At 35.2% G+C, this 13,141-nt stretch overlaps 2 protein-coding genes across 3 annotated transcripts in view; one reads left to right on the top strand and one right to left on the bottom strand.

The window, feature by feature from the left end:
* LOC311292111 (uncharacterized protein) overlaps positions 1-9,197 on the bottom strand; it is a 50,855-nt gene extending 41,658 nt beyond the window's left edge. Inside the window, exons 1-2 of one of the 2 annotated variants that reach the window (XM_084411622.1) lie at positions 8,832-9,197; positions 5,592-7,300 (exon numbers count right to left, since the gene is read on the bottom strand). In XM_084411622.1, coding sequence (XP_084267748.1) covers positions 5,688-7,300; positions 8,832-8,958 — 1,740 coding nt within the window. In that variant the 5' untranslated portion in view covers positions 8,959-9,197 and the 3' untranslated portion in view covers positions 5,592-5,687. Of the gene's footprint in view, positions 1-5,591; positions 7,301-8,831 lie in introns of those variants that run through there. The other variant, XM_084411623.1, reaches the window with a different exon arrangement.
* LOC311292401 (uncharacterized protein) overlaps positions 1-13,141 on the top strand; it is a 379,414-nt gene that overhangs the window by 65,796 nt on the left and 300,477 nt on the right. The gene's annotated exons all lie outside the window — the stretch shown is intronic.

Here is a 13,141-nt window from a genome sequence, read left to right as displayed (position 1 = left end):
TAGGATTTTGATTTTTTGAGCAGTGTTCAGTATGTGTAGCAGTCGCCGCACATTGTCTGCTCCGTATCTGTTTTTAACGAAGCCTGTTTGGTCAGCCTGAATTATCTTTGGAATAACATCTTCCAGTCTTAGAGCAATTAGTTTGGATAATATCTTAAAATCAGCATTTAAGAGGCTGAGGGGTCTGTATGAGTCACATTTCTGTTTGTCCTTCCCCGGTTTTGGAAGCAGTGTGATTGTTGCAATTTCCAATGAGTCTGGTCATTTTTTATTTTCTAGAGCTTCTGTAATCATGTTCGCGAGTGGAGTTAATAATTTTTTTGAAAAGGCCTTATAATACTCGACAGGGAAGCCGTCTGGCCCGGGAGTCTTGTTATTTTGTAAAGAATTAATGGCTTTGAATACCTACATTTCTGATATATCTGCATCTAGCAGATCTCTGTCCTCATCTTGTAATTTGGGAAGGGTTATTCCATCCATGAACCTTTTTGCTCCAATATTATCAGCATCCTGCCCAGTTTTATATAAATTTTCGTAAAATTGTTTGAATTCTGCATTAATGGATGGTGAATTATCAAGGAGTCTGCTGTCCTCGGTTAATATTGAGTGTATAAATTTATCAGATGTTTCCTTTTTAATTTGCCATGCCAAGAGATTACTTGTTTTGTTTCCGAATTCATAATAGTGATATCTAGTTCTGGCCATAGCTGCTTCCTCTTTGCTGGTACATAGATTATTATACTGCATCCTTGTTTTTTTTAGTGTATTAAGGCTAATGATGCATAGTTTTGAGCTGTAAAGTACCCCAACATGTTTGATAGTCTTTCCTGTGCACTGTACTGTATGTTTTAAATAATAAAACATTTATAATCATGAATTATGACCTATTAATGCATTGACCAGAAACAGCCTAAAGAGGTCCCATCAAATAAATTACAGGTGGGCACAGGAAGGGTGAATGCGAATGCGTATTAAAAAACAAAAAAAAAACAATAAAATACAGATTTATGTGAAGGTAAAAATGAAAAATTATTTCAGAATCGAAAATAGTTATCCCTTGACTTAAATGGTAAACTGAAACAACATTCTGACCATTTCCACAGACTGACCCCTTGTCCTGGCTCTGTCCTGAATCTACCCTGGTTTATATAGTTAATTCACAGTTGCTTTCTCGGCCCAACAATTAGCACCACAAAAGCAAATAATCCGCTTTTGCGGATATCATTCACTATTTAATTAATAGTATCAAACTGCATTGATACTATTGATAGCATTGATAGCATCCACTATTTAATTAATAGTATCAAACTGTTTTTCTCACCTGTGAAGATAGCTCTTCTCAGTGAAGGCCGACTAGTGTTCTCGTACAGAACACTGTACGAGTATTTTATCCCTTTTGCAAAGAAATTGCCGTTTTAGTCTTTTATTAAATAGACCTATTATATTTTAAACGCATTTTTTAACGAGGAGCTAAGCTTCTTCTTCTTCTTCAGTCAAAGGGCAAATAACAAAACAAAAAACTCTTCATTACTGCCACCTGCTGTTAGCCTAGACAGACACTCTCCAAGCTCCTCTACCCATTATCAAAGCAATTTTTAATAAGCAGGAACAATTTCCGACTTTAAACAAATACCCATTTAAAGGCTTAGGGTGTTTGTGTTGTAAAAATGTACTGGGAGACTTTAGATTTAAAAATGGTGTCTCGTTAGGCAATGTTTTCACAGTGGAAACATAAAATTTCCGATTGATTCAATAGAACGCATTAGCTCACTAGGGAATACCAATATGGCGGCGTGGTGGCTTCACTGTTTATGACGTCATGAGCTATCCAGTCATTCTATATAGATCAGTGGTATTACTATATACTCTGTAGCACTTTTAGATTGCTGTAATGTAAAGTGCAATACAAATAAAATGTATTATTATTAGTATTTGATGCCATTACTAGTTATTTATTCAATAAATTCAATATTTATATACTTATTCAACTTATCAGTATATCTCTTTCTATACTAATCAGTTAAATATAGATAACAAATTAAAAACTTTTGTATTAAAAAACTATATACAACTACATTATTGCCTAAATGCAAACGTTTTTGGGACTCCATGTATAATCAGATTGAATGGAAAGAGCTCTGGAGTTTCCCAAGTCAAGTCACCTCTATTTATATAGCGCTTTTTACAATACAGATTGTTTTAAAGAAGCTTTACAATGACAACCTAAAAATAATGCATCAAAGTTTGTTTCTAGAAGAAACATTTATTTTATGAATGTATATTGTTTTGGATTGATATTGAATATCTAATATTTAAATTCACAAAATCAAATATGGTAAAAACATTTTGTTGGAAAATACCACAAACAGAAATGGACCAATAATAACCAACCTGATCTCACGGGAAAACGTACAAATTCTACGAGGTGGCTAATTCGTACGAATTCATACGACCTCACTCGTACGAATTAGCAAAATCGTACATATTTTACGAATTGCCCAATTCGTATGAATTCATACGAATGACTTACCCCTGACCCCCATCACGTGGGTTTAGACAAATCGTACAAATTCGCCACCTTTTTATCATTCGTACGAATTCGTACAAATTGGTCGTGAGATAGATTTTTTTAATCCTTTTCTGTTTAGAATTTTTTATAAGTTTTCCACTGTAGTTTTTTTCCCTTTTTTTCTTTCTGTTGTTTCCTTTGGTGCTCTAATGAATGTAATAGATAACAGTTGAATACTGTAACGATGCAAGCACTACTTTAATAAAACAAACAGGTAATCCAGGGCAAACGACGGAACTCAGGACAAGAACATGAAATAGCAACAAGCAAACAGCTACAATGACAGACCAACAACAACTGAAGCACAGAGGATTAAATACAAAGGCAAACAAGCTAAACAAGATAACAAGGGGGCGTGGCTAATAAGAAACACCTGGGGAGACTAATCAACATAACAGGGAACTGCTAACATGGTACAAGACAGGGGAACACAGACATGAATCATGACAACTTGTCACAGGGTGCAAAAAAATACATTTAAATACAATACAAAATACAAAATTGTATTTAAGATTAATCAAAACTTTTTATAAATTGAACACATATTTAATAAAAAAAAAAATATATATATATGCATTTGTTTACCATCATTCATTAAAAAGCATTATATCATCATCATTAGGCACAGAGCAGTTGACAACACTTCATGTTTTAATAATTAAACAGCATACAATATAACAATATTTATAATTAAATTATTTATTTTGTCTTTATTAATTAAATTCCATAATATCGGCATCATATCATATCGTCACCTTCCTAAAATAATTGCCCAAGTCCTTTTTTCAGGTTTGTCAGAAAACCTGAATCATGGAAAAACATCAGAGGTTGAGTAGATTTTTTTTCTTCTTGATGCAGCTGCCATCTTGAAAAGCTTGTAAAATTGCTTAAGTCTCATTCTCTTTTAACTTAGGCAAAATAAAACGGTCACACTCTTGACATAGACCATTATACTACAGGGGTAGAATTGCATGATCTGTTCAACTACCAGAGGTGGCCAGCATCATGAGGAGATGACTTATGCAAAAAAAAAAAAAAATGACTTAGCCAGTTATTTTAGGAAGGTCACGATATGCATACATGCTACACAGTAAAATCAACAATCAAAAATCAAGTTAAATCAACACTGCTCGGTGTTCATATGGGAACCACCTGCAGGGTGTTAAAAGTAACACTGAAGCAGTGTTAGAGTTAATGAGATAATTAAGTGATTAATTGAGTGATGATTGTGCGATGATTGAAGACACCTAATGATAACAAGCAAAATCACTGAAGGAAAGAGAAAGCAAAGAACTACAACTGACTTCAAGACACAGCCTTAGATGAAATCAACTGAAAAGACATGAAATCTCTCTTATTACAAACCAGTTTGACCTTATTTCTGTCATTTCATCTACAGAAGTTCTTTTTGAGAATGAACAGGGTTTTAGATGTTGATGTTTTATTGAAAATGTCTGGTTACCATTATGGTGATCAGTGTTTCCTTCAGATGGGTGGTTTGACTCTTTATATATATTTTTTTTATGTTAGTTATGGTATTTGTAACACACACACACACACACACACACACACACACACACACACACACACACACACAGATTCAGCTTATGAATCACAACAATGGTGACATGCTTCATGCTGCGATGCATTCTGGGAGCCATTAGTTTTATAATATGGTGGCTCCCAGCATGCATTGCTTCATGATGTATGTCACCATTGCTGAAATGCATATGCTAATTCTTGATGTCTGTATGTGTCTAAAATAATTTGCTCCACAGAGTATTTTAAAAATCACAATTCAGAATGTTTGACCTGTGGTAAGAAATTATAAAAAAAAAAAAAAAAAAACTATTAATAAATAATAATAATAATAATAATAATAATAAAACCTATTATTTCCAATAAAACATAAACATCTAAAACTCTGTTCATTCTCTATAACTAGTTGACAATAAGTGAAGCTGGTAATGCTGTTTGTGGTATTGTTTAATCCTCCTCTGCTGAGATCTTCACAGATTTAATGTCGTCTTTTATCTTCTGTGGATTTCATCTTCGGAAGTCATTTGTACTTCTTGTGTTTCTCTTTTCTTCAGTGATTCTGCTTGTTATCATCAGGTGTCTTCAATGCTCAATCATCACTCAATTAATAACCTAATTACCTCATTAACTCAGTGTTACTTTTAACACCCTGCTGGTGGTTCCAATATAAACACTGAGCGGTGTTAATTTAACACCAGGGATTTTACTGTGTATAATAGTTATAATAGTCATTACAATTCAAGTTTATTCTTCAAAAATGTTATAGATTCTGTGACATTGTTGAGCTTCAATCTGTTGGTTGCAATGCACTGCCAACATTAGGCTTGGAAGAGCCAGAACATTTATTGATATAACTCTGATTGTATTCGTCTGAAAGAAGAAAGTCATATACACCTAGGACGGCTTGAGGGTGAATAAATCATGGGCTTTTTCATTTTAAAGTGAACTAATCCTTTAACTGACAAATCTCACTTAATTTTCATTCCAATCATGCGTGTTGGTGTGAACAGGAGTTAATTATTTAGTATAATTATTTAGTATAATTATAGTTATTTTTACAAGTGCTATAGGGAGTTTTTAGACTTGAACAGTGCTCTCAGACTTCACGAGTGCTTCAGTGTGTGTGTTTGTGTGGTAAACAAAACACGCAGAACATGCAGGATTTATATTTACCAGTCTTTTGTGGTTTAATATTTATAGACACTAGTCTATATCGTGATCTGATTTAATTGGAGTCTATACTATACTTTTGATTTATTCTTCAAAAAATTTGATAGATTCCGTGACATTCCTGGTTATACATTAAATTTTGTTTTTATGACTGGATTCTGCAGTTTCATCCGCATTTTATCACGTTATCATTACTAAAATTCAATTCCTTTCACAGCTCTTTTGCTGGCTAGCATTGAATTGTTTCTCAAATACGTCAACATGAATGAAAAGACATATGATAGAGACACATGATATAATTTAGCCAGTCATCACAATCATCTAGTAGAAAGTCATTGCTGTAGTTATAACATAGACATAAAAGATCACGATCTCAATTATTCAACTGAAAAGTAGTTCGTCTTCAAGATCACAATATAAAATCGTCAAAACGCCCACCCCTACAATCTGTCCTGTCACTTATGGCTGTTAGGAAACTAATTGGTTTCTCCACTGTATGGATCTTCATGTGTATCTTCAGGTGACTTTTAAAAGAGAAACTCTTTCCACACTGATCACACGTGTGCGGCTTCTCTCTGGTGTGGATCCTCTCATGTTTTATCAGATTTGATGACAGACTGAATCTCTTGTCACAGTCTGAACACTTGTAAGGTTTTTCTCCAGTGTGAATTCTCTCGTGTTGTTTTAAACTTTTTGATGTAGTAAAAGTCTTCTCACACTCAAAGCACATGTACTCTCTCACACTGGTATGAATTTTCTGATGTGTTTGTAAAGTTTGCTGCAGTGAGAAACTCTTTCCACACACAGAACATGAATGTGGCTTCTCCTTCGTATGAACCATCAGGTGTGACTTCAGGGCTGATGCCCAAAGAAATGTTTTGCCACAATGATCACATGTGTACGGCTTCTCTCCGGTGTGGATCCTCATGTGAGCATTAAGATTTTGTCTCCGAGAGAATCTCTTTTCACACTGATCACACATGAATGGCTTCTCTCCAGTATGAACTCTCATGTGAAGCTCAAGACTTGGTTTTTGTGTGAAACTATTCCCACACTGATCACATGTGAAAGGTCTCTCTCCAGTGTGAATTCTCATGTGACGCTCAAGACTTAGTTTGTTTGAGAATCTCTTTTCACACGGATCACACATGAAAGTCTTTTCTCCAGTGTGGATCCTCTCATGTTTTATCAGATTTGATGACTGATTGAATCTCTTGTCACAGTGTGAACACTTGTAAGGTTTTTCTCCAGTGTGGATCCTCTGGTGTTGTTTTAACTGGTCAACTGTAATAAAAGTCTTCTTACACTCAAAGCACATGTACTCTCTCAAACCAGTATGTATTTTCTGATGTGTTTGTAAACTTTGCAGCACTGAAAAACTCTTTCCACATACAGAGCATGAATGTGGCTTCTCCTTCATATGAACTGTCAGGTGTCTCTTTAGGACTGATGCCAAGGGAAATGTTTTGCTGCACTGATCACATGTGAACGGCTTCTCTCCAGTATGAACTCTCATGTGATGCTCAAGTCTTTGTTTGTATGTGAAACTCTTCCCACATTGATCACATGGGAACAGCTTCTCTCTGGTGTGGATCCTCATGTGACCTTTAAAGGATGATAATTGACTGAAACTCTTCCCAGATTGATGGCATGTGAACGGCTTCTCTTCAGTGTGAACTCTCATGTGAATCTCATGATTATGTTTGGTTGTGTAACTCTTTCCACACTGAGTGCAGGTTGAAGATTTTGTGTCTTTTCTTTTCTTATTATTCTTAGTATTTGAGCGATTTAAAGGTTTTTCTCCAGGTTTGACATGATGTTTCTCCTCCACTTCCCTCAGTTCTTCACTCTCCTCCTTCACTTCACTCAGTTCTTCACTCTCCTCCTTCACTTCTCTCAGTTCTTCACTCTCCTCCTTCACTTCACTCAGTTCTTCACTCTCCTCCTTCACTTCACTCAGTTCTTCACTCTCCTCCTTCACTTCACTCAGTTCTTCACTCTCCTCGTTCTTTTCCATCAGGTCTGAAATGAAAGAAAAACTTTCATTTTCAAATTTTCTAAATTAGCAAAATAATTTAGAGAAATATGGAGTGAATGGAGATTGACAAGTGCTATAAAATATTACAATAATTGACGTCTTTTTATAAATTAATTGTACATCCCTGAAACTTTCCATGAATGAGGTACACTGATCTTCCACTTATTTTAAAAAAAAAAAACATTATAGGCAAAACTTCCATGTTTCTGTAGTGAGAACTATTAAATATGTTTGATCAATGACACAATTATCTAACATGAAATGAACATTAAAATACACACAATACTGCCATATTTTGACACCAACATTTAGATTGATATTTAAGTATGTTAAAAACTACTGAAACGTTATAATTATTAAGGGCCGTTCAAGAAACACAAGATCAAGTGAATTTCACTGCAAGAAAGAACGCAAATGCAGCCCTCCTCTTCCCCTGTGACTGCCAGGGCGGCTTTACTCTGTACACCTCACTTTTTAATGCTCCTCATGATAGATGTCCAACACTCACACCCACATTCAAGAAAACAATAACTAAATCAACTAGGAATAGGGCCATAATACTTTTTCATAATACTACTTCTATTGATAACATTAGTAAATAAGGAAGTTCACAACTCAATCTAGTTTCGTATTACTGTTCATTAGTTATTTTTCTTGAACCTTAATTAGTAGATAATTAATAGTTCTTCAGGCGGTATGATAATTCATTAGTTATTGATTAACTAACTGTTACTTAACACAATAATACAATTATATTACATTGTAGATTTGAAAATCCTGCTTCCCCCTATTATTGTTTAATCACGTAACTACACCAGTTACTTTAGCCAAGAAATTGATTATTTATACGTGTGTCAGACAGAGAGAAACCGGCATATAAGAATAAGGCTATATGAGAGGAGGTCTTCATTCCAGATTTCTCTGTTCCCCATTTCTCTTATCTTCTCACCCCATCATGCCAGCTGTAAATGGTTTCTCTGGGTTTCTCCTTCCTCTCACCCCATCATGCCTTTATGTTTCTCTGTGGTGGTACAGTAAGATTGAGCTTATACATCACAGAGAGACTTAAACTTCCTTGTAAGGTAGCGAAACATTTTGTTTATGTTTAAAAATGGAATATATACCTCATGCTTACACGTGGTACAATCCACTCTCCCTCAGTGTATACATTAGTGCTAAAAACATTCCTTTCCTTGTAAAGAACACACCAACTGAAGGATCATCATCAGTGAACATCTCTGCTCAGTGATCGTGTTACATTGCACACATACCTCTAAGCAAAATATAGCTCATCCCAGCTCTCATCAGCACACATGAACAAACATAGTCTGACTTCACAAAACACATTATGAAATTATTATGAAAATGAATAAAGAAAAATAATACAAAAAATAATAAGAAACAGTGTTATAAAGTGTTACCATAAAATCCACAAAAAAAAAGTGATGAAGTGCTTGAATGTTTCTAACATGAATGTTCTTCAGCATCATGAATGAATGAAGAATAAACACCAACCTCTTTGTTCTTCAGGATCTTCAGTGTGTTTCATTCTGCAGGGTTCTGGATCACTCATGTTCTCACTGTCCTCTTTAATAAACTCAGTCTTTACAGATTTCAGCTCTTCCTGATGCATTGTGCTCATCTTCACTTGTAGCTGATGGGAATTTACAGCATTTACTGGAGAATTGCTTTGAGAGGAGCTTCACTGATGATGTGACTGATGTGGGAGGAGCTTCACTGATGATGAAATGCAGTGGGAGGAGATGATCTGACAAAATCAAAATACATAAGTTACAAAGTTTGTTTTTATACTAATTGACAACATAATATAAATAATGTAAATTCTTGCAAAAATAAAAAAATGGAAAGAAAAACTATTGAAAGCACCAACAAATACCTCAGTCTGTTGACACCAATGAAATGAGCTTTAAGTGAAAATTTACAGGAGATCTGAAGACTTCGGTATACTAAATTAGGTAAGAACAAAATCTTTTGACATAAAACAAAGAGTATTTTCAGCACAAGACTCCAGACTCAAATCTGAGAGCAGTAGCACTGGTGCCACTCAGTTCTACAGATGGTGGTGCCAGCAGCTGATTTGATGGCGCTGAGGGGAAATTTATCAAAGTTTATTAAATCATAAATTTACTATTGTTTTGCATTAATAAGTGCATTTAATAGTTACTAATAATAGCATATGTTTGTTTATTGGAAATGTAACATTAAAGCACTGAGCTTGAATTGATATGCAGATAAAATGAACATTTATTGACAACAGTAACATGTAAAAACCTCACTTGTATAGGGAAATTTTTTTATCTTGTTTGCCACAAAGTGTTAGTTGTTCTACATCTTTAAACTTTTTGTCTTGCAAATAATCACATTAAAAATAGTCCAAAAAGTTCATATCACGATGCTTTCTTAATACCAAAAACAGCATATGATTTATATAATATAATATTTATTGAACAACAATATTTAAATGAACAACAATAGCCATTATAAAAGACAATAGGAAATAAACACAAGTTAACAATTCAGTCACACTTACAAGCAGCACTCTAGTACAGGATTTAAGTGAAATATAGTGTTGTGTAAAATATGCAGTTGTCCTGTGAATTATGCAATAAAATATGTAATTGTCCTGTGAAAAAGAAAGTGGTTTATAAAGAAAAAGACCTCAATTATTATTGTGAACAGTTTATTAAGAAAGTGGTTTATAAAGAAAAAAACATACCACACTTAAAGGTGCTGTATGTAACTTTTTCACTCTACTAAAGCATAAAAATACCATAATATGTTTGCATATATTGAGGAAAAATGCTAAGTTCACATACTCGTTTCTCTGAAAAAATTACAGCCAGTTATTTTACTTTGAAATGAGCGTTTCCGGGCTGGAATGTTTGTTACCAACACAAATAATCTTTGTAATGTTTAATTTTAGCATTGTAATATTTGGTTTTAGAGTTTCGCCGAAGTTTGATTGACAGGCGATTTGACAGTTAACAGAATTATACTTAAAAACAGTTATAAAAATAAAGTTTCTCTTAATTCTCCCATGGTTTTTAACATCACACTTAAACAACATGCCCTCTGATTCACATTCATGTGCTGTAACTAAAAGAGATGATCGATCAGTTCACATGCTACTTGAACTGAGGCTATTCACAGTAAAGTCACAAAACGGTCAGTGTATTTATTGTTTTGAATTTCTTAATAAAAAAAGAAAAGAAAAGCTGAGCTGTTTCATACTAAAAGTAACTGCTTTGTTCCGCGATGTATTTTCACTGTGTGAGATGGTGTGGTGCAGGCAGAAGAAGGCAAAGGCAAAAAGGCTCCAACACAAACTTTTACTAAATAGAAATTCCAACGGGTTCAGGCAGGATAATCACACGACAAAGACTGACTGAACTGAAGGAACTTAAATACTGGCCCTGTCCCAAATGGCACACTTCATATGCACTTTCGGCCTTGTGCACTTACAATGGCTGCCGCGTGCGCGTGGCCGTTAAGTCCGTGAGACCGTAGGGTGTCCCATTTGTCATTTTAGGCCTCAGAAGGGTGCTTCCGAGCATCCCCTTTGCGGTCGATATGCGCCCTTGATGCACACTTTTGCCGATCCCGCACTTATGCGGACTCTGCAGCAGACTTCTTCCCGACAGTCAAAGCGGCATTACATCCTTCATTAATGAATAATTACACAGGAACAAACGAGTAACGAATTATTAACATTCTAGTAACTACTATTTACTAACAAGAAACTCTGATTAACAAATTAGTAAGTAATAGCGCTCAGATGAATGTAGATGAATGACACGTGACGTGATGACAGGTAGACAAGTCCAATGAAAACAAACTAAACAGAACACAACCAGAGCCCGTCTACGGAGAGCCTGTCCACTCCCTATTAAGCCCTATTGTACCGAATTTTGGTTGTAGTACCACCAGAGTTCCACTGGGGGCGCTCGCCATGAGTGCAAAATGAATGGGAGTCTATGGGGCTAGACGGCTAAATTTGTCTCTTTCACCCGATTGCCGTTGAGAAATCTCAGATCTGATTGTAGATTTTGCAAGTTCAACATGGGTTTTAGGTCGAAAGTTGAATGAACGAGTACTTATGTCGTTTTGATTTCTTACAGGTTGAGTTGTTGTTGCCCATAACACGCTAGCATTCTGCTAATGACGTCAGCATTCTGACGTCATTGACATTTTGACTTTGACATTGACTTTTTTAAAGCAAATAAGTGACTCTAAAAAATCTAACACCCAGCAATGTGTAATTTCTTTGCATCTCCTTTCGAATACAACATTAAAATTACTAGACAAAAAATTATATCCTGAGAAAAGTGGATTTTGAGGGGTATACCGCCATTGACCTCCATTCATTCTGCACTCGTCCTGTGAGCGCCCTCATATGGAATCAGAGTGGAACTGCAACCAGTTCAGAAGCCGGAAGTGTAGTGAGAGTGAAACTTCTCGCCATATTAGACATTCTCTGACACAACTGTAGGCGCGTTTCCATTACAGATATCGATAAAAAACTATTACGGAATGACAGCGTTTCCATTAACCAATGTTCTGCGACGAAATCGTCATTTTGTTTCATCTCGCGATAAGTCATTCCAAAAATCATGCCAACGGACGTTGGTAGGTTTATATAGGCCTATACAGTATAACAGCCACTGCACTAGACATTATTATTATTATTAATGGAAAGAGACGCAGGCGTGTTATCCAAGCATTAATGGCAAGAAAAGACCCTTATACTGTGTATGAGGTGTTTCTCACTCATTTCTGCTCCGAGGTCTGGATTGTGGCATTTCTTTGAGGTTTAGAATCCAGTATTCCTGTAATTCTTGTCTTTTATGAATTTAATAAAGAACTCCGTCTCATATTCTGTCCAAACACACCACGCCTTCTAAATCAGGTGACTGTAAATGCACAAAAACTGTTTCCATTGCAGTTTTGCAAAATATTTATTTTTATGAATTGCCTGAAAAACCACCTCATGCGAGCGTAAAAACTTTTTTGCGATAAATGGGAGTTTTTGCGAAATTGACGTGTTTCCATTGAGCGTATTTTCAATTCACAATTTCAGTTTGCGCAATTTAAAGGGTAATGGAAACGCGGCTTGTGACAGCGCGAGTCGTACATAGCAACATTACTTGAGGGTGTGTTTTTGGCAAAAGTCCGTTGTCATTTGCAGATGAGGGGAAAACAAAGAGTGTTTAGTACCTGCAGAAAAAAGCAAGGAATCATATACAATAAACTTGTTGTCATTAGAGCAATATTAAATCAAATACCTTCTGAAATTGTTCTAAAAATAAATAAATGTAAAGTTAATGTTTTAAAAAACGAATGCATTACAAGTTTTTGTGACATCAGAGACGTGACCATCTCTCTCTGTGTGTGTGTGTGTGTGTGTGTGTGTGTAAATACTGACAGTGATCATACAGAAACTGACAAAGATCATAAAACCTTTAAAAATAAAGAGCAGCACAAAGCAATAATTTAATGTTTCCTGTGTCAAACTGTATAGGCCTATTTATATTAATATTTATGTATAGATTTAAAAGAAACAAATTTGATCTGGCAAATATTTTAAAAGAAGTAGAAATAAAACGGCAACACCAACACTTGAGATAAATTCCCGTCAATTCTCCTCACAGATCTCAAACTTTGACTTTTGACTCGACATTCAGTAACAGTTTTCACTCCAACCATCGAAACAAACAAACACACACAAAATCGCTCAAGTCTGAACTCAACATATATTCCTCGCTATGTTAATTTCAGTCGGAAAACGCCAGAAAACTGTTTGATGG

Source organism: Rutilus rutilus (genome assembly GCF_951802725.1).
Source record: "Rutilus rutilus genome assembly, chromosome: 1".
Lineage (NCBI taxonomy): Eukaryota > Metazoa > Chordata > Actinopteri > Cypriniformes > Leuciscidae > Rutilus > Rutilus rutilus.
Note: the sequence above shows the minus strand (reverse complement) of the source record. Positions and strands in the feature narration are given on the sequence as shown.